Source organism: Styela clava, chromosome 14, assembly GCF_964204865.1.
Source record: "Styela clava chromosome 14, kaStyClav1.hap1.2, whole genome shotgun sequence".
Classification (NCBI taxonomy): Eukaryota; Metazoa; Chordata; class Ascidiacea; order Stolidobranchia; family Styelidae; genus Styela; species Styela clava.
Window position 1 is genome coordinate 7,057,044 of NC_135263.1, and position 21,647 is coordinate 7,078,690.

Sequence of the window (21,647 nt, forward strand, 5' to 3'; positions counted from 1 at the left end):
TTAAGCAGCACTCACATTTGCAAGAAGTTGGTGAACATCATACCCAAAAAATTCTTCATCGCATCGAGATTTTAACCTATTTCTAAAATTAGTTAGAATAATAAAAACATCTGCTGTTGAAGTTTCATTTTTTTTCAGTTCTCGAACAGCCAATTTAAAAATCTTCATTACATGTTGTGAGAATATTAAATACATTTCAATAAGCCGAGGAACTTCTGTTGACTCATTATCAATCATAAGAAGTTTAAGTAATTGTTTGGAACATTCAGCTGGTCTGCTCAAGAAATAAGAACTTAAAGCCTCCCAAGAAACTAAGATTCTTTTGATGCATGGGTGCAGAGATAGCCACCTAGTAGGTACATGACGCAGAATTTCTTGAAATTCCGTCTCTACAAATATATGAAATCTTTAAGAGTTTCTCGTCTTTTTGCTGACATTGAGAAATGACTGTAAATTTTCAAGACAATATTTTCAATGTCCACATTCATATTTATTGTGTACAATGTGTTCACTGCAGTTAGCCCTAATAATACCATCCTTTAGTGTGCGAACATTAGTATAAAGAGAATGTTTTTCTCCAAAGTTGCAATTTGCGTAATCTGCACTCAAACAAGGAACTCTATTCCAATCAAGTTGCAAATTGTCCATAGTGTTTTTCAAACAAGTAAACATTCCATCCGCACTTTCACCTGCATTCCCGAAGAAATCAATAGTATAAGTAACAATGTTCCGAGCTAAAATACTGAACGAAGACTGGAAACATTTTCATGTTTTTGTGATTTGAATGGCTGATTTTGCATGTTGTGCTACTGCTAAAGAACCCATGTATCCAATAGTAAAAACACTTCCATAGTAATACATTTTGTTTTTTGTGGATTACTAGTTTCTCCCAACCAATCATAGTCTTTTTTCCAGTCTTCCCTAAATAAACACATACGCTTCTTTATCTTCATTGGGGGTTCCATGATTTTCAATACAAATTAATATTGAAGTACTGAACACAGCATTCAATGAAGTTATTACTAAAACAATAAACGTAAGGTAAATTTAATTTTAATTAAAAGACGATTCTACTTTAATTACATTTAGCTGAAACAAAATTGAGAATTATTCCTCAGTGAATCCCATACATTTGTTTTAAACCTACTTATATCTGTTACTTCCGCAAGAAGTAATTTGAAATGAATCTAAATTTGTTCTTCTTTTTTCGATGCCTGTTATGTAGGCTCGTTGAGAACACACTTTGAGCGTGTAGAAGTCACGTTTAGGAACCTCCCAAACTCCTACTTCCCAACACTTATAGGCAGCTGTCGATAACATTAAGTCTAGCCTAGCACTACACAGCTTAGACTTCCAATTAAATTAACTTTATTAATGAAAAAAGCCCCAAACTTTTTAGGAGCCACCTATAAAAGAACTAGCTCGAGCAACAGTGCGTTAAATAACTTAAACTTCACACAGCTCTACAGTAAATATCAGCTTCCTAGCGAGCGTATTTATATCTCGCCGGTTTTAGTTCCAGATCAGGTCGGCAACTTTTTTCAAGTGACGGACCGGTGAAGCCTGACTACAATTTTGGCGGACCACCTTTCTACAAACGGACTAAGCCTATGCAATAAATTATACGCATCAGGAAATTAATGTTGACAATATACTAAAAAACGAAAGTGATGCTATTTAATGCGATATTTGTATTTGTTTGCTGGTCTTTAACTGCTCCCATATTATTGAAGATATGGTCGACATTGACACACTTAACGTGTTTCTTATATCCAGACTACTTCGATATTTCGTTTTTGTAGTTATCAATATTGAAAACCAGGCCATAGAAGATTTCGAGAAAGGTAACAATGCTTGTAAACCTTGTGACTCTGGTCTGGGTATTGATTGATGTTTGTTTTGCCAAAACTATTTTTTTTACCCGATGTGCTACATTTATGATTATCCGGATTCTGAAATATAGAATCATTTTCTTGGAGATATCTTATACGGACTAATGAAACAATTGACCCAGCCTTATTGCAATATACTGACATGGCAATTGTTTGTGAAGTCAGACATGCTGCTAAAATGCGTTTTGTTTGTCTGGTTTGCTGTTTTTTTAGTCGCAGGGTTTGTGATTAGATTGTAGAGGTTTTATTTTCTGTCCGTTTTTGTGTCACCTCTCTGCGGACCGGCAGTAACCTTTCCACGGACCGGCGTTGCCGACCACTGTTCTAGATAATTCGATAACATACTATGATTACACAAGCATTTACAAAAACAGCATTGTTGGGTTGTGGACGTCATAAAGACCAATTATACGAGTTTTCAGTTGTTGAAATAAGTAAATGGAGGCGATTTTTGAGATCGGAACAATATCAAACACAGTACTATAACTAACGGGGAAAACGACGTTGGAAAGAATAAAGGACAATTAGCATCTTTTCTAAATGCTGAAAAGGACAAGGACGGAAAAGCTTAATTAAAGGATTATCCTTTGAAATAAAGGACAGTTGGCAAGTGACGGTGGCCCAGGGTTGTCCAAAACGAATCGAATATCCGAATAATAGTCACTTTTCGCCGCCAGCGAGGTGTTTCGTTTTAAAGAGAAATCTTTAAACGATTTGCCCGCGCTTTGTCGCGTAATGCAATGACGGTGAAATAGTATCGGCACTTTGATTGTTCGTTATCTTCTGTGCGAGGGCGCGCCTTGTATTGTTGCGACACATTTGCACGGTCGCGAGATTAGCACTATCGCCATTCCCTTGCAAGGCTTCTAATTTTCGCATTCATTTGTATTGAGTCACGGGTCTCGCATAAATACAAATTACTAGGGATGGGACGAGTCCGGCATTACAGAGATTCGACAAATCCGAGTAGTAGGTCGAGGACTCGAATCAAATCCTCCGAGTCCGTGACGTCACAATGTAAAAGTAGAAAAAACACGTTTTTACCATACTACAGCATCGCGCGCTCACAATCATACGTCGTAGCTCATATTTTTCCATAATGGTTCCGCAGAAAGCTGTTGAATCAATTTCAAAATATATTTTTCTTCTTTTATTTGGCGGCAATAATACAAACGCAAACGTGGGTCAATGTGCGCCTTGGCTGTAAACTGGATTTTCAGCCCATCACCTTGCGTCGATTCTGGGCGGCTATTTAGAAATTCTTACATGTCAATGTGAATAATAAAAAGCTTTTGACTACAATGCTTTCCGATAATTCCATATATTTCTAGCCAAATTTACTATGTCCGCGAATGGTAGAGAGATGCCACTTGTCGTCAATACAAGGCTTGCAATTAGTAGTTCATGTAAACGTTATAAAACGCTCCATGCCTTCCATTGCTCCCTTTTTAGAGAAAGGATTGCACGTAATAAACTCGATTTAAAAGAAGTATCGAACTATTGATGAGATGATTCCCCCTTGGGTTGATCCTGCGCATGTTTCATATTTATTTACGCGAATCGAATACATATTTTATTGTGTACCACTTGTATACCGAAAAGGAAAGATAGTTTGAAGGCGACTGTCGCATCATTGTTATAAGCGATCTATAGTTTTTAACATGCCGTATATTATCTGGATATCTGTCGTCGTTTTTATTAGGAGTGTTTATAATACACACGAGTGATATTGTTACATACCTGACCTTGAATTTCAACTAGTTGAGGTATGTAGTTACATTTGTGGGGGTAAAAGTACAAACATAGGCGTATATTAGTAAAAACAGAAATGATTATAGACTCGGTGAAAACGACGTGGACTCGAAATCGAATCCGAGTCCAAAAAATGCCTGGATTCGACTAGAATCCGAGTCCGGATCCGAACCCCGGCCCATCCCTACAAATTACCACACCCAATAAATTGTCTCAAGTCCAAAAAACGAGTTGATTTAATAGAAAAAATCATTTAAACTTTTTCCCGCTCCTGGCAAATAATTTTGATAATGATAGTCAAAAGTATTGACTTTTTACTATGATGATTTTCCGTTGCGACAAAATATTAAAATTCATGAACAATAACAGTATTTAAAATGCCTTGCCGTGTTAATTTGATTTTGTTTAATTAACGTAACACTTGGTTGCGTCAACTAACGAAAAAATAAAAGTATTACCGCGGCAACCTGCGGACATAAATGCTGTGGTAAATGCCCAATTATAATTAATTTTTTATATCTATTTCCGTACTTACGAAAAACAAATAATGTTACAACTCTAAAATACCACGACAATCCGTGGACATAAAATGTGCGGTAAACTTCCCTATTACAATTAATATTTGATTTGTATTTTCGCACTCCCGCAAAAAAATTTATATTATTTCCCGCCTTTAGGAAAGTAATTTGATGATAATAGTTGACACTATGGACTTTTAACTAAGATAATTTTCTGTTGCGACAAAATATTCAAATCCATGACCGATAACAGCATTTAAAATGATTTTATTGTATTGATTTAATTGTGTTTAACGTAACTCAAAGTTTTGCCGACACACGAATAAATTAATGCGTTACTACTCTAAGTTACGGCGACAATCTGTGACCATGAAATGTGTGGTAATTGCCTAGTTATAATTAATTTTTGATTCCTAGCTTCGTACTTACAAAAAACAAAAGCAATACAACTTTAAAATAGCGCGGCAATCTGTGGAAATATAATGTGTGGTAAAATGCTGGATTATAATAATTTGTTTCTTATTCATAATTTATACTTCCACCCACTTTCGGTAAATAGGATTTACATATTTAACCCGGGGGAGAGGAAAGGCGATAAGACGGCTTATCCATATGACCATCCCCGCATGGGATTCGAACCTGCGAACCCACGCAGAGTAATTAGAGGTGCGGTGGTGAGCGTATTCTTAACGCTTAGCCCGTTGAGCCACACTGCCGCGTCTTGATAATGATTGTTAAAAGTATGGACTTATCTGTTGTGCAAATCGATGACTGAGAACAGCTTTTTTCACATTTGCGTCGTCTTACGCAAATTAAAAAGGTTAACTTTTATTAAAGTAACCTCAAAATACCATGGCAATCTGCGGACATGAAACTATTGGTAAACTGCCCAGTGCCCTATTATAATTAATTTTAATTCGCACTCTCGTACTTACCAAAATAAAAAGGGCATACTCTATAAAATATCACGGCAATCGGCGGATATAAATTTTCTGGTAGCCAGCTTGTAGGTAACGGTTATTCCATTGTTTATTGTATGCTAATTCCGCGATACAATAAGATAAGCTTGACTTTATTCTCGAAGTATTCGAAATTTCATATCCAAAAATAATAATTTCGAATGTATTCGAAATAGTGAATTATTCGGTATTGGCCATTCCTCAACCTAGATAGGTGCAAAAAGAAAACAAAAGAAATTTCCCACATTTATCGTTTCTATACCTGTTAGCGATAGCCGTCGGTAAAATCCTAACCGTAACTCGCTGTAAATTAATGTTAATTAATAAATTCTATTTTGCCTCTCAATGCGCTGTGATTTGTATTAATAAAAGTTATCGATTCGGGAAAAGAAAGTCCTCATATTCGCTTATAACCCTTCTCTCTTTTTGAGCGCTCATAACGGCGAATAAATTCGTTTCATGTCTGTTTCATGGAGAGAAAGGAAACTATGCTCTACTGATTTGCAATCAACAATTACCCATCCTTGTTTATCATTATCAGTGCCAATAAAATGATAACATATCGTAAAGCCGAAAAAGTCTGACTGTGAATAATATCGTATTGACCGCGAAACCATGATGCGCGACCGTAAAACGACGCTGTTGCTTTTTGTAGAAGAAATTTCACAACAAAAATTTTTCCCAAACGGGAGGTTACGACCCATGTAACCCCCGCTGGCTGCACCCCTGGACCTAGACTATGTCATTTGTGATGCCCCCTTCTAACAGTGACGCCATAAAATTTTATTGATCCGTTATGACGTCATAATAGATTCTTTAAGGTTGGCTTGAAGTGTATTATGCCGTACTAAATAAATTTTGATTTGATGAATACGAGGCTAATCACACAAGTGGATTGGATAGTATGTTGAATTTATTTAAAAACATAATAGTTCGAAACTGCATGGCGAGGCAATTAGGCTTAGCCTAACTTGCGAACCCAGAAATAAGGACATCATGAAAAATTGAAAACATAATAATAATATAACAAAGAACGAAATGACATAAAACAAAATGTATCCATGCCGGTGCGACCCGTGTCTAATTATACCTTGTACTAGAAAAGATTTGCTACAGCAGTTATTTATTCTTCGAAACTAAATCAGTAGGTATCACTCCTTCATACACTTATAAAAGCTATCAGATCAAATAATTCTACTCGTAACTGCAATTCTCTCATTCACTATTGTATTTTGATTCAAGTTACACGAACTGATCTTTGCCGGTAGGCTATTGTTTCGTCATCATGGTAATTAATTTTTGCTGTTATTACGCCATGAATGCGCGTAGCAATCAGTGAGGTTCTAATATCATTTCTAGTAAATCAATCATTCGAATTGACCAATCTAAGTTCCTGGTATAAGAACCTCTACCTCTAAAATAAAACAAAAATAAGGTCACAGTCAAAAGTAGGACGTTTCTTAGAAATAATGACAAATTTTTTTCTAAGACTAAACCTTCAAAATAAGGACGAATCTTAGAAATAAGGACGTTATAGCAGCTCTGTTTATAGGTCTTATGGGACACGTCAGTGGACATAACGATCGTTTCAATATTATGTTGTTGTTGTTTTTCGTCATCCTCATCATTAAAAAATCGCTTTTCTCTTAGAACATTGGACCAATTGCTTTGAAATTTTCAGTGGTTGAAGATTGATTTTTTTGCCAGAAAGGTATTACTTTTATTTATTCCTAAACTTTCTATGAATCTTATGAGATGCAATATTTCATCCAAAAATGCGCTGTATTACTTTCTGTCATCTTTATCAACGAACGGTATACAGAGGAACATGTTCTTTCAAATGACTGGTTTTAATCCTGAGATGTACTCATGTTACAAGAAATAAAATTTGTTTATTCTCGAAATTAATTTAAACAACTGAATACCAATCTGAAAAAACATATTAGATATATATCTGTAAAATATATTAAAAGTATTACAATTTAAATTAAAAAAATACAGAGGTAGGTCGACAAATACTAATACTGAACAAAATACACCTGCAAACAACTGAAGCTGTAGAACTGTGTAAAAGTTAAAAAAAATATAGTAGATATGTAGCATACACGATTCATTTATATATACTATGAATCTTACATAGCTGTTATTAAAAACCAAACGATACATCTTTCATGCCACCAGTGCTAAATCGAAAAATTTCCTCTTCTGGATGTCGTCTGTTGCTTTTTGTGTCTCTTTGAAGCGCGCTAGGATCTAAAGAAATTCTATTTTTGGCACAATTGTTTGTTTGTTTCCCGAAGTTGTTCATTACATCCTTTGAATTACGGTGGGGCGGAAACTCTTCCAGATCGTCGGAGCGTTTCCCGGGATTTGATATTCTTTTCCTGCGCGGACGGTTTTCTAGAGGTTTGACAGCATTTGAATTTCTTGGTTTCATCGGCAAATCAGTTGCTCTGTTCGGTTGTGGCATCTTCTCCGGGATTTCAAAAAGAGTTGCTAGATGTGAAGTTTGTAATGGCAGCTGACTGATCCTGTGAATGTATAAATGTACAAGAGTTGAGGTAAAGTGAATAATTTGTTCTAAGCAAGTTATTACACTGGATAAAGCTTTGCAATACGTACATGTGACTCTCAAAAAAACTATGCAGCAGTAACAGTCAGCGCCACGTTTTTGGAGAACTGTTAGTATTTGGTAAAGACAGTTTTATCGAATGCTACTGTCCCAGCCATTTTGATTGTGATCATCGTTTTCACTGTAAGCTCATCAAGGGAAGTAGCAAAAATCTGATTCGTTTAATTTCTAAAATACTTGCCTGCTTGAACGCGGTGTGATTCCCGTTTCATTTCTACGAAGTTTAAATGGTGCTCCTTCTGCTTTATTTACAAATGGCGCAAAACTTGGTTGCTCATTTTCTATTGGCAATCCAGCATTTGGCAGAGGATATGCTGGTGTCGCATCTTGAAGCCCACCATTTTTTTGCAAATCTGCAATGCAGAAAGTCAATAACTTGAGCAAGAACCCTTTTCCTAATACAATATTAGGTGTTTATTTTACATGAAATGAAAGGTACAATCCAGCTGTTGCCCCGCAAATGTGTATATTGTTTCCAGTCGGGATGGTCTTGTGCCAATGAAGTTTTTGCCAGAGGAAAAGATTAATATTGGTTCATGGTATTGCAAAGTTACACCGTCAATGAAAGTTGTTTGATTCCAAAAAATATCATAAATATTTTGATATCAGAGGAGCTATTATCGGGAGAACGGACAGATGGAAATTAGGTAAAAAAATTTTTGTCTCACTTGGCACATTTGTTGGTAGACGGGAAGATCGTTGAGGTACAGCGAGTACTGGAGGCGCTGGGTGACTTCTGTGAATAAATGCATGGTGAAAAAGATTTTTTCAGTAATTCTATAACAGAAGTCATGAAAAGAAATTCTTCATTGTTGAAGTCACATTTAGGCCACTTACTGTTCAATGAGTCCCGGAGGATACACTGTCAGTTCAACATCTGGCTGTGGACCATTGCCGGATAGTTCCCTTACTCCGCTCATGATATCTGATACAAGGGCATCTCGAGGATCAATATTTTGAAGTTGCATGTCGTTGGTTGGTTTCGATTTATGAATATCAGAATTTTCATCGTAAGTTTGCGAACCAGTTGATGATGTGTGGGAGAGATTTTTCCGTGGGGCTCTTTGGTGATCTAATATTGAAGATAAAAAAATAATTTTTGTTTGGATAATTCAGCAGTTTCGGATCCAAAAATTGATATATCCACAGCGGATATAGCGGAGGAGGGTGGTTAAATAACAGTATCACTCGTAGAGAGACACATTAAGAAGTACAACAATGGGTGAAAATACCGATGCGTTCCTATCTTTAGTTCAACTAACAGCTTTTGGGTTGTTTTTCAATACATTTGGCTTTGACCCCGTTACCTTGAATTTATCTGATTCCGAAAATTTGCTGTGGCAATTTGACCCTCGTGTGTAAGTATTTGAGAATTGCTCTCTGGATTATCGGATTCGAGCCCGACTTCCAGTAGAACGTGTAAAGGATTTGTTGAAAAAAAAATGAACACACATACATTTATACTAACCTTGTTTCGGATATGGATAAGTATTCCTGTATCGTTCGGTCATCATCACATGGCAGACGGCAAACATGATCATCAACAAAAAAAATATTGCACCGACGGATGCTCCAACCAATGCTTTCATTAATGACGAGAAGTCTGCCAAAAGAGAATGAGTGATCCACTTGATTCAAGAACACGCAATAGAAATAATTTAGTCTAAATGTAAATTGTATCGAAATGGATTGCAAAAACAAATATCTAGCATAGTTTCTACCCGTATATTAAAAATTAGAACTGAACATAATTATAGAATGGCAAAATTCATAAATATTTTTTTATTTTTTTTGATGCTTCAAAAACAATTCGCCGATTGACATATTATATATATGTGACGCATTTTATTCATTCTTACTCGTGGAATTAGTTTGGCATGTCACTCCTTCAAAACCTTCTGCACAAATACAACTAGATAAATTTTTAGCTGCATCTTCTATACATGTTCCTCCATTTCTACATCTATATTCTCCGCCATCCAAGCACAAATCAATTGGTGCAACAGTGGTTGGAGCTTGTGTAGTGCTTTGTGTTGTTGTTTCTGAAATCACAAAATTGTTTTGAGTGGAATGTTGGCAAGAACAATATATTTTCATAAATATTAGAATATTTATATATATATTATATATTAGAATATTTAACAAGTTTCGGAGCCGAACAATTCATGACCCCGTTTCCATTCGATCATAGTATAAATGTACTAGGTTCATAACCCAGCGAGTCACGTTGAATATAGTTACGTCTCAAAATGGTTTTCAACCACGAATCAGCGCTGTAAATATTAGCGGACTAAGGTAGTCAATTTCCCTCTAAATTTTAGGCCATAAATATATAGTTGTTTAATGGAATTAGCTTAAAGCAACGGTTACTCTCAATCACTCAGAAACAAGGAGACTGATATATGGTCGAATATATGGTGAACTACTAAAGTGCCAAGAGATACTGAGACTACAATATAGTTTCCCTGCTACAATAATTCGTTCAGACTCTCGACTTAAAATCATTCGTATCATTGACCTCCAAATATTTTTTCTAAAATTGAGTTTGTAATATTTTTATGTACCTGTGTATATTTCACAATTTTTTCCAGAAAAGGAGGTTAAGCAGGTACAGTTGTAATCATTTAACAAATCTGAACATGTACCGCTGTTCAAACATGGTGCTGACACGCATTCATTCCGTTCTGTAGAAAGCAGAAGATGTTGGCGATATCTTTGTAAAAGACTTAAAAATAATTACAGGCAACGATTGCTGAATCGTTTCTCTAATCCTTCGACAAAAACTAACATCAAGGGTAGAAGAAACAGTAGAAAGTGACATTATGAAATGGTACCATCTATGGCGTACAATTCGTATGACAGAATTGAAAAGAAAGGAAAATAAAAAAGGGAAACTTATATGGATAACTTATATTATTATTATTGGCCGTACATTTTTATACATGATGAATAGAAAAAAATTATATTTGATGTTATTGCTTTAGAATAAAATCACCTGTTTCGCAATCAAGGCCTTCGTATCCGGCAACACAATTACATTGATAAGTATCGTTTGTAGAGACGCAAGTTGCACCATTCTGGCAAGGTTCAAACAAACATTTGTCGTCTATATTCTGACAGCGGTCACCGGATATTCCAGTCCTGCAGTCACATCGATAACTTGCTAATAAATCAACACATGTGCCCTCGTTTTGACAAGGATTGCTTTCACACTCGTTTATATCTATGATAAAAAATGATTCAAATGAAAAAATAGATAAAATCTCATTGTTATCAACACATAGAAAAGCGATAAAAAGGGGACAGCAACTATAGCTCCCCGGTTTAACATTTATGGAACAACTTGTATGAGATATATGTTCTCAGACATCCTTAGACAAAGTTTGAAATAGGTCTAAATGCCATTCGGCCCGTTTAGACGCTATTGGGCTGCATTTCACCTGGCCGAGGGCGTAAGAAAAGTGGTATCCTATAATAAACTCATACTAAACGGCCATTCAAAACTTAGTAGGCCTTCCACCACTGATTAGTTGCTTGTATACGTTATGCATGAAACATTCCACAAAACAAAAAATATCGCTTAGTTTCGTACCTGTTTGGCAGTTCGTTCCGGTGTAGCCAGGCTGACATTCACACTGGTATTCTGTAGAACTTAAATGATTACATGTTCCACCATTCTGACAGGGCTCCGAGGCACATGGAGTTATCACTGAATGATAATAATAGAATTAAAAATTTGTGTTATTATTTCAAATTTTTATTAGCGTTCGTTTTATCCATCTACTTTACAGTAAATATTGCTTATCTTCGTGCACATGCAGCTGTCTATGAGCAATAGAGACTACCCATCTATTGGGTTGATTTAACAATCGTGTATCTAAAGCAAGAGAATTTATCTAACAATTTATTTAGCGTGCAAGATTTAAAATGGCATAAATTAACTGAAACTTTGTAAAGTTGAGATATAGAATTTAGACGGTTTATCACAGGAAAATACGCGCGCTTCCATTTCGGCTATTGTCGTTAACTTGTAATGCTGTTGAAGTTTCATGGACCTTTAAATGCATTAGTCTTGTGTCCGGTGACAAATCCACACTCACGATTCTGAATGATATGCCGTTGACTATAAATATAACTACATTTATAGAGATATTTATACATTTATGTTTTTTTACACAAATAGATACAACAGGTCATCATCACCAGTATATCTCATCATCATTAGTGAACATATCTTATTGATATTTTTTCTAGCGGCAATTTCTAATCAGTATTTCGACTATTCGAAATAATAATCACGAAAAAAGATCGCTAGATTGCTCAGAACAGCTGGTTGCAAAGATGATATATGATTTTATGTCGTATACATAAAATTGGCTTTCTACATAAAAACGGGAAAGAATCCATAAAATGTTTGTGATTCTTTTGTAAAATTTTTAATTTTTACTGAAACACAGTGGCGTAGCTAGAGGCTGGTTTTGCGGGTCGCCCCCCCCCCCCCCTTTTGAAATGTAAAAAAAAAATCATCTTTCCGTATCGGTCGGACCTGATAGCTGTTTCGATCAAACTTAGCAAATAAAAATTTCAGAACCCCCCTTTGAAAATTTCTGGCTACGCTCCTGCTGAAACACACACAACATTTGAACACTCACGGACAACTACGTATAACTTGCTTCATTTGAAAAATAAATAAAACAGGTTAAATTCGGAACATCAATTCATATCTACTCCTGCCCACCCTTGAATGTAAGAGAAAATCCAGTAGATGTCGTTTTGTTTACACTGGTTTTTAACACAATTTCAAACGGTCCATAACCAGAGGTTCGTTTTGCATTTCCTGCCCCGAACCCGCACATTTTATATCGCCCTCCCTTTCCAGAGGTCCCATGATAGACTAAACCAATATAATCTTCAGAACACTGTGAGGATTCTGATATGTTCAAATAGGAAAACTGCACCTATTTAAAGACGAGAATATATGTGGTCAACAATAAATATTTTTGATAGTTAAAGGTACAATAACGTGATTTGGACATTGTTCGTTTTCCGAAATAATATTCTATTATATTATGAACCTTTGCTTTAATGTTAAGTATGACTTAGTTTATAAGCTAACTCGCTACCATGAGGTGACATTGGGTGACTATGTGCACATGAAAAGCAAAAGGCGACCATGCACTAATACAATCTAAATACTGAAATGCATCGATCAGTATGAAAAGCAAGACATGCTCTTCTTCATGCTATAGGAACCTTTATATTTGGCACTGAAACCTATTCCGGTGATGGTTTGATCTGACGACAATGTAATATTTAAAGGGGTAGATCCGGATAAAGGATTGACTCCATCATCCACAGATGAACCGCAAAATCTTCTTGCTGTTTCTCCAGCAAATGTAAATGACATATAGTCGTATTGACAATTCTGTGAATTCTCAATACCAATCCTCTCGATTATGACCTGATAGGGATAATGATTAAATATATCGCCTATTTTGGAAAATATATAACTGCTTCTTGGTGCATTGTATTATCGGTGTTTAAAACTGATTTGTAAGTTTTTGGTGGCCAATTGTCCGGAGACCACCAGTCGTAAGGCTTGAATTATATTATAGAATTACGATTTAATGTCATCACTTAATGGTTCTTTTCATTTTATACTTATTTGATTTATATCGCTATATTTTGACACTTTATTAATTTCTTCTTTTGCTGAGATATAATATTTAAAGTCGCTATAATTTCAATATACTAACAACAATTAATCTATATAAAGACATACCTCAACCATCATGTTTCTTGATGTTTTGACAGTCCATAGACAGAGCAAGTTATTTTCGTAATTGTTTGGATAGCCAGGAGATGTTATCCGCCCCTCTAAAGCCGCTGTTGCTCCACCGCATTCCGAATAAACCGGAAGACTTGATCCTGTATTTTCCTGCGCTAATCCTGCATAAAATGGATGTATTGTTAACAAGTTGTTTGGTAAACCAAACATTTTTATAATTTTCAAGACTTCGTCCCTAATGTAACAATGGTTTATATCCTTATGCTATACTTAAACAACGACTTGTTTTGGTAAAACTTCGACCTAGATTAATGTGTCTGAGCTGAATCCATAATCATTTTCTGCTGACATCGACAAATTAATTTCAAATTTTCTTGACTTGTATATAAAAGTTACAATTTCCTAATCGTAATAAAATAAAGAATTTAAGTAGGCGTGAGTTATAGCAATTTAGTAATACTAACAATCTTATACATGATCATTCGAACATACATTTTGTTCAAACGTTCATTGCCAAAGATGTCCTCAATTTCAAATCCGAATGACTATTACATATTTTTATTGGTATCACTTCATATCTAGATTTAGACAAATGTAAATAAGCTGACACAAATTATCTTATTGATCAGCATTACTTATTTCTATATCTTACACTGAATATGCCTTATACTGACCTATTGTAATTAAGAAACTGGTGAAGAGGCATGCGTACCATCCGCTCATCGTCAGATTATATCCACTTTTTCTGATTAATTGCACTTATTCCTCTAACTCATCCAAGCAAAACAACTTGAATAAACTGGTACTTGTATATGTACTTTAAACTAAGATTCAAAATTTATTGTAGTAGAATTACAACAAGAAAATGAATTAAACAAAGTTCCGCATTTGCATGTTCACGTTCCCAAACAGGCAAACCACTGATCATCAACCGCACCTTTATTCCAGCACAAGATTAGATTCCTACAACTGATGCAACTCCACATATTATTTTATTCTGAACCATAGTTTAGTAATTCTGAACTAGCTAATTTTCGAGTGTATCTGTATCTAAACATTTCAGATTGATCGGAGGGTATTTTTAGCCACAAGTGTTATATAACCACGAGAAAAACACAACTTGGACTTTATACTAAAACATAGTTAAGACTGACAATAGCAACTACTTCAATATTGAGTTTAAATTGTTACAATAGATATCAATTGAAAAAGATTGATGCTACTATTATTCACCGCAAAGTATACCAAATAATAACAATGGAATCTAGGGGGTGGTGTGATATCATATATATGAGAAAAAAAATTTCGAACTAATGTTCGTCTTGCCCTGACAACTGTAAATTATTTTGAGCTTTGTAACTAAAAAAATAGAAACAAGATATACTCAACATCGCTTTATGACCTCACAAACATGAAACCATAAAACAAATAGCGATTTCTTGATTATGTCTTGCCGTATAAAATATTGCATTAAGTAGGCTCTTTCTACTGTCGTGCACTTGTTTCGTTTCATTACTTTTTTAATTTCTGAATTATTAAAAAAAAAAGAAATTACGTTTTCGCTAATATACAAACTTAATTTTGATATCAAAAATACCTATACCTGATAAATCACATTAAAATGTATATTTGTTAGCGTAGTCAAGGTGGGTTTTTAAACAAAAATATGACATACTTGAGAAGTTTTATCTAGCCTGTCCCAGAGATAGACTATATCACTACTGCTTAAATTATCTAAGTTGAGTCTATGATTTATGGTGATTTTTTCGATGGCAATTTTCCAACGAGGACAATACCTACTCAAATTGACACGGGTCCGTGTACCCGGATTTCACGGTTTACTATCATAACACGAATTGACCTAATCCGCCACGATAAGGATCATAATATAACCCATATTTTATCTCATATTTCATTGGTATAAACCGCGAAGAATTTAATAAACGGGGCTTAAAATAAATTATATGTCCTGCTAACATTGCTCAATTTATTTTTAATTTCGAAATTCAAAAATTAGCGTCGAATCAAGTTTCCTACTATCGAGAAGCAACCGTGTGCAAGTTGCTCAGGTCGTACCGAATCGGATAGGCGATTCTATATTTTTGGAATTATACGCTATTATCACGAAGTTTGAAATATCGAATATTGTTGCAATTCATTATGCAATTATTTGTGAAAAAATTTAACCTCCACCCGAAATGAGCTTATGAATCAGTTATTATCAGCAAGTAATATTAACTTGAACAGAATCGTCCGGCTAAGTTCGTACAACAAAAATAACATAAATCATATTGTATATACGACGGATTTTTGAAACACAATAGTTGCTCAAGGCAATATCTTTCTATTGAAACCAGCGGGAATTTCCCTCAAATTCCTTCCTATAATTAATCTGATCTGAAAACTTTTAATATAATTAATCAGCTACTGGTCTTTCTATCTAATCTAACGTGTTGACAAGGTAAAACTCAGCACACGTCAATTGGCAACGCATCCACGTCTAAAATACCACTATTAGAAAAAGGTATCGTAGTAAAAGTATGGTAAGTAAAATTTATTCTACCTATTTTATAACCAAGTCCCATTTCTCACGCAAAAATCACCACAATAAAATATAACTGTTATTTTTTCACACGGGGGTGATAGCGTCATAGTGTACATATGTTTTGAATGATTCTTCAAGTAATTAGATTTGTAATCCACGAATGAATATCAACTACACGTAATCATATTTGGCAAAAAAAAGTATTTTGATGCGTTGTCAAAATATTGTTTTTTTGAAACAATTTTAAATTGAAACGCCACAAAAAGGTATACAAACAAAAACACGCGGTTGCTTTCAAGTCTGCGTCATGATATATCCAAAAATTATTATTAAAAATCGTTTACAGAATCCAAACTCGGAAATCTTTCATCTATTTAAACTCCTCTTTCACATTACTCGTATATTCATCTTAATCGGCTCCTTTAAAACTTGTCGTTTTTTCACTTTATCCCTAAAAATAACAACAACACCGAAAACCCTGTTTACTATTTTATTTCTAGATACGAAAGTACACGAGTTACCACACCGCATTCGTGTTAATTATCCCGTTATTGATGAAGAGTAATTCTCATTGATAAAATATGTTTGTTGACGTCGTTGAGAACCACCGCGCACTCGTTACGGTATTTTGTTTACAATATGCCACAGATACTGTTAAGTTGATGAAAAAGTTAGCGTTAATCGAGCTTGGCGCCTGTAGTTAAAGCAAGTATGTAAATACATGGATCAAGCATATGACGCTTTTCCTTTTGCATTGTTCATACATTGATTTAATCTACCTTATAATACTATCCCATTTCGGGATTTATTTTGTTACAATTAAATGCATCTAATTTTGCAATATTTTTTTTATAAATTTTATGAATCTGATAGGATGATTAATTGAACAGAAAATAAATATGTTTTCAATTATTGTGACTCACAAAAATGACCAGCGCGCGCTCCAAGTACCACTTTAACTAAGTATGATAGGCCTGTCGATCGGGGCACGGGGGTCAAGAGTAATGAAAAATTTTATTCTGTATGGCAGTGCTAAAATGGGAAATTTCTGATATTGCTGCCATTTTCCTTTCATGCTGCAAAGTTTATTTAAAACTTGGTTCAATATAATCAAACATAATGAGCTTAATGGTGATCGCAATTGTTTCGCAAATGATCGAAAAAGCAAAAACAAACACTGACATAGTTAGGAATCTTTAGTTGCCATTAGCGGAAAGCAGCAACTGATTTCTTAGCAAAAATTCCTGTGAAAAATTAAATTTTATTTATTGAATATAGGAAAAGAAGCCTAAAAGCGAACACTTTCTATCGCTCCATAGCAGCGTTTCCCAACCTTTTTTGGTCGCGGACTATTTTCCTTTGCGGACTCAAGGTGCGTTTATTGCAACCGTACTCTGTGTGAAGAAGTGAATAAAACCAAACACAACAGAATTTTAACGGCACAATATTCAATCCATGACAACGACGAGAATTTAAAATGTCTTTCTATTTTATTTTAATTGTGTTCATGGTAACTCGCGGTTGAGTCGACGGGTTACGACAGGATGAGAGCATTACTTCTTTAAAATGCCACGGCAATCTGCAAACATAATAATGTGAGAATATATTGCCCGATTATATTTAATTTTGATACATATTTTTTGCGATCTTGCGAATTTGTTATCGCCGTTAGAAAAATCCGACTATCTGCTATAAATTATCAGAAAGTACAACTTGATTTAGTACTTTTTAAGAATATATTTAAAGTATATATATTAGTAAATCAAAAATACATATTCATTGCCTTGCTTTATTATTAATTTTATGTGATCTTTTTAATCTGCGGTTTGTCTGGACGAAATAAAAGCAATACTACTCAGAAAATATCATGACAATCCGTGAACATAAAATGCGTGGCAAATTGCCCGATTATAGTTTGTTTTAATTCTTATTTTTGTGAATTCGACAAATCTGAGCTGTTCGTACAACACTTACGGCGGGTACTGTACGTACCAATGTGGAGGGAGTAAAGCAAATGGTTCCATTACATTTGAACCCACGTACATTTGAACCTATGACAATTGCACCTGTATGCTATTGCACCTATGGAATTTTTTTGTTCCACGGATAAAAAAAATTATGGTGTTCCCCGTTTTATTTTTAGTATTTTGTATTGCCGCTTTTCAATTTAAAAAATTTGGGTTGCCACAATTGACCCCTACCAGAAGAAAAAAAATTCTTCCTCGTTGTTCGAACTCGCGAAAAACACCATCTATGGATACGTGTGCAGACTCGTGTTTTCGTCGGAAATCCGCAAGTGAGTCCCATCGTTTGATTAAGCAATGCGCAAGTGAACTGTCGCGTCACCTGTTACCAAATTTTCGAATAGTAAATTGCTATTCTAATAGTTGAATATTCAAATATATGCCCAGCCCTACTCATTATCCAGCAATTATGTTATGTGAATAAACTTGCTTTATATGTAAATTCTAACGTAAATCATAACTGCTGATAGTTAAGTTTCGCAAAAACGTTCGTGGTCCGCAGTGAATTTCTGGCTCGTTGCGGACTCATCCAAATGCTCTGCGGACTCATTTGAGACCGCGGACTCGGGTTGGGAAACACTGCTCTATAGGGTAAAATCTGCAGGTCAATACCCAACGACGAAAGAGGACACAAGCAGTAGAACAAGATTTATTAAGTAGTGCCAAGTTTTTATTTATTGTACAAAACAACGTGAAAAAAATCGCATTTATAGTTCGCGGTTTATATGAATCATAGCATGTTTTTGTGATTTCTTAGGAAAGCAAAATAATCACGAAAACATTGTATCGCGTAACTGGTAAATCGAAAATAGACCAACAATTTTTTCAAGTAAAATGTCTAAATTCTATCCTCATGTGATGGTTGAATATGAGAATAAATAGATTGTATTTTATTAGACGTCAAGTGGTAATGAAGACATCTGATGAGTAATCATCGTAAGCGGTCGTTAATACAATTCAATTACGTTTTATTGTCACAGCATATTACGATCCAACGATGACTATCACTAGGAACCGCCCCGGGTTCATTTTATTACTTCGAATGGCGCGTCGAAACATTCAATACCCAAATGTTTTGAAGAAGTGCTGGAAGCATATCGGTTATACGAACCTACCTGTGATCTCTGAATGGATTTATATGGAAATGAGAATTCTCAAAGTTTTAGTTCGTGTCGTCGATTTTGGGGTATATTGTTTCTGTGCTGCGCGGTTATTGTTGTTATAATTTCGTCGCCTATTGATAGGTATTATAAAATAAAACCAATTTTTAGAAAAGAGAAGTATCTAAGCATTCGAGAACGCAGTGCAAATAGTGTATTCAAAGAGGCCAACTTGCATGAAATTGATATCTCTGGTCTAAATTACTTGAAGCCGACATGTGAAAATATTTTGTCAAATCTAACCGATGGAAGATGGATACGTAAGGCTGATCTACCCATGTAAGTTCAGGCGTTATAGAAAACTCAAAGATTTTTTACTTCGTTGAGATAATTTTAGCAAACTTTGTAATAATTGATGGATCCCAAAAGTCGAAATATTTAATCAATTTCGAATTTTAGTCAAACTAAGATATAGGAACTATTGTTTTATGTTAATAATTAATTATTGTTGATCTTTAGGTTTTGATATTGTTATATTGATATTGTTATTTCAATTGTTCTATTTTTTATGTTCTACAGATCTGATAATAGTTCTTCAGGCTACTATAACCCAATAGGAAAAAAGATTGGCGATCGTATTCAGCAATATAGGAAAGAGAAAGGAATTCAATCAAAAATGTGGAGAGACGATGAAAGCTGTGGTTTTCGTCGGTAAGCACGGTTTCACATCCTAGATAGAGGCTACAAAAGGGAGGCGCAGTTCTTACCACTTCATGGAGGCTCCTGCCTACGAACGAACCGCGGCGTCTCTTGGCATGGTTTTATGGCGCTATTACCGGTATATTCACAAAGTCAGATTTTAGCTTATCATGCTGAATTATATTATCTTAAACTTGAAACCTAACCCCAAATCCATCAAAACTGTATCCATAAAGAAAATGTTCCAACTTACCCAAAGTGTGTCACCATCAGGGGCAGTCCTGCCATTACAGCCTACATGCCTTGGTTGTGACAGCACAATTTTACCCGCCATTGGTTTTTAATTTGCTGCCGTGGTACCCGCCTCACGCCATTTGTTTGTGGCAGCTAAAAAGTCAGCCGCTGTAGTTTGACCATAGCGACCATGGTTTGGAAATCCCGCCATGGTTTTGCGACAGCTTCAGACGCCACAAGGTGCTTAAAACTGCACTTGCCTGACGGGGCGACTTACTGCAGAGAGTGTTGAATTTTGAAAAAAAATCGTAGAAATATTAGAGACTTTGAAATTTGACTTTGCATGTCATCATCCATTCAAGTTTATTATTAATTGTAAACTATTCTACTTTATAGGTTACAGACAAAACTCGAAAATTCGAGTTGGCCGTACGTTGGAAGCTGGTGCAATGCTAACAGCGATAAATCTTGTTGTAGTGACTATGACTCTGGGAAATGTGTAGCAGGCAGTTGTAGATGCACAAGGTATTGAAATTTTTTTCGCTTTATTAAATGAGAGACAGTGCCTTTTCTTGTGATTATTAAGTTCTATGGTTTATTTCAACAGGTGTGTCGACATGAGACAAATTCTTCACGCTGAAGTTAGCGAATGGATACCTTCCGATATCAGATGCAAGCCACAAAACTACTCTGCTAAAGCTGCATGCGAAGTAATTCAGAAAGCAAATTTGACTGAACTATATTTTGTCGGAGATTCATTCGCAAGAAAAATGTTTAGAGCTTTTATATTGACAATCACGGACGATCGCTGGAAAGGGGCATTTACGAAAAATATGACAAAAGAAATGAAACAACTTTGCATTGGATACGATCAATTTTATTGGCCAGAGTGTCGTTTTAAAGGAACATCACTCGATGATATAGAAAACACAAATTTGTTATGTGGCGGAAAAGGAGATGCGCCATTTAACGCCTATACTTTCAATTATTATAAAGTGAATAGATTACAAAAATTGCTGGCGCTAGTAAATAAGCTTCAAAACAAGCCAGGTACAGCAATATTACTTAGCGTAGGACTACATATGGATTGTAACTTTAACCACGTAAAACGTAAATTTCTTCAACACGTTGTCAATGCAGTGCGGAATATCAGTTCAACAAGTCAGACTAAATCAGAACAAGGCAGAAAAATATTTCGGCCTAAATTAATAATACTACCGCCTGTCTCAGCTGGTCTATTGAAGCCGCCAATTTATTTGAAACAACAGGGAAATGAAATCTGTGATAAGTATGCATTTGAGTTAGTTAGAACTATTTGCCAGAAAATATAATTTACCAGTTCTCAATTTCCGAAAATTGACGAGAAACGTTATAAGCTTTGATGGAACTCATTATGGCATGGCGGTCAATTTAATGAAGGTTCAGTTTTTGTTGAATTACCTGGCATCTACTTTATAATATAAAACTCATCAATTATGAGGATTATTTGTTAGGATATATTGTA

The 21,647-nt window shown here is 35.1% G+C and overlaps 2 protein-coding genes across 2 annotated transcripts; one reads left to right on the forward strand and one right to left on the reverse strand.

Moving 5' to 3' along the window:
- Nucleotides 1-7,159: 7,159 nt before the first annotated feature.
- On the reverse strand, nucleotides 7,160-14,341 carry LOC120341371 (uncharacterized). The gene is made up of 12 exons (XM_039409861.2): nucleotides 14,216-14,341; nucleotides 13,536-13,702; nucleotides 12,492-12,711; nucleotides 11,346-11,462; nucleotides 10,749-10,976; nucleotides 10,318-10,437; nucleotides 9,613-9,795; nucleotides 9,222-9,356; nucleotides 8,591-8,825; nucleotides 8,422-8,489; nucleotides 7,935-8,106; nucleotides 7,160-7,652 (listed from the first exon to the last, which is right to left on the reverse strand). Exons 1-12 carry the CDS (start codon nucleotides 14,262-14,264, stop codon nucleotides 7,268-7,270), a joined length of 2,079 nt encoding a protein of 692 aa, XP_039265795.2. The 5' UTR covers nucleotides 14,265-14,341; the 3' UTR covers nucleotides 7,160-7,267.
- A 4,825-nt stretch (nucleotides 14,342-19,166) lies between these two features.
- Nucleotides 19,167-21,613, forward strand: LOC120341023 (uncharacterized). The gene is made up of 4 exons (XM_039409440.2): nucleotides 19,167-19,549; nucleotides 19,790-19,921; nucleotides 20,540-20,668; nucleotides 20,751-21,613. The coding sequence occupies exons 1-4, from the start codon at nucleotides 19,239-19,241 to the stop codon at nucleotides 21,472-21,474; spliced, it is 1,296 nt and encodes a 431-aa protein (XP_039265374.2). The 5' UTR covers nucleotides 19,167-19,238; the 3' UTR covers nucleotides 21,475-21,613.
- Nucleotides 21,614-21,647: the final 34 nt, after the last annotated feature.

Coding starts and splice junctions, on each gene's coding strand:
- LOC120341371 (XM_039409861.2), bottom strand. CDS start 14,264: ATGAGCGGATGGTACGCATGCCTCTTCACCAGTTTCTTAATTACAATA. Junction 13,703..14,215: donor CAGTTTCTTAATTACAATAG/GTCAGTATAAGG, acceptor CATTTTATGCAG/GATTAGCGCAGGAAAATACA. Junction 8,490..8,590: donor CCTCCGGGACTCATTGAACA/GTAAGTGGCCTA, acceptor ATTTATTCACAG/AAGTCACCCAGCGCCTCCAG.
- LOC120341023 (XM_039409440.2), top strand. CDS start 19,239: ATGGATTTATATGGAAATGAGAATTCTCAAAGTTTTAGTTCGTGTCGT. Junction 19,922..20,539: donor GAAAGCTGTGGTTTTCGTCG/GTAAGCACGGTT, acceptor TCTACTTTATAG/GTTACAGACAAAACTCGAAA. Junction 20,669..20,750: donor GGCAGTTGTAGATGCACAAG/GTATTGAAATTT, acceptor TTATTTCAACAG/GTGTGTCGACATGAGACAAA.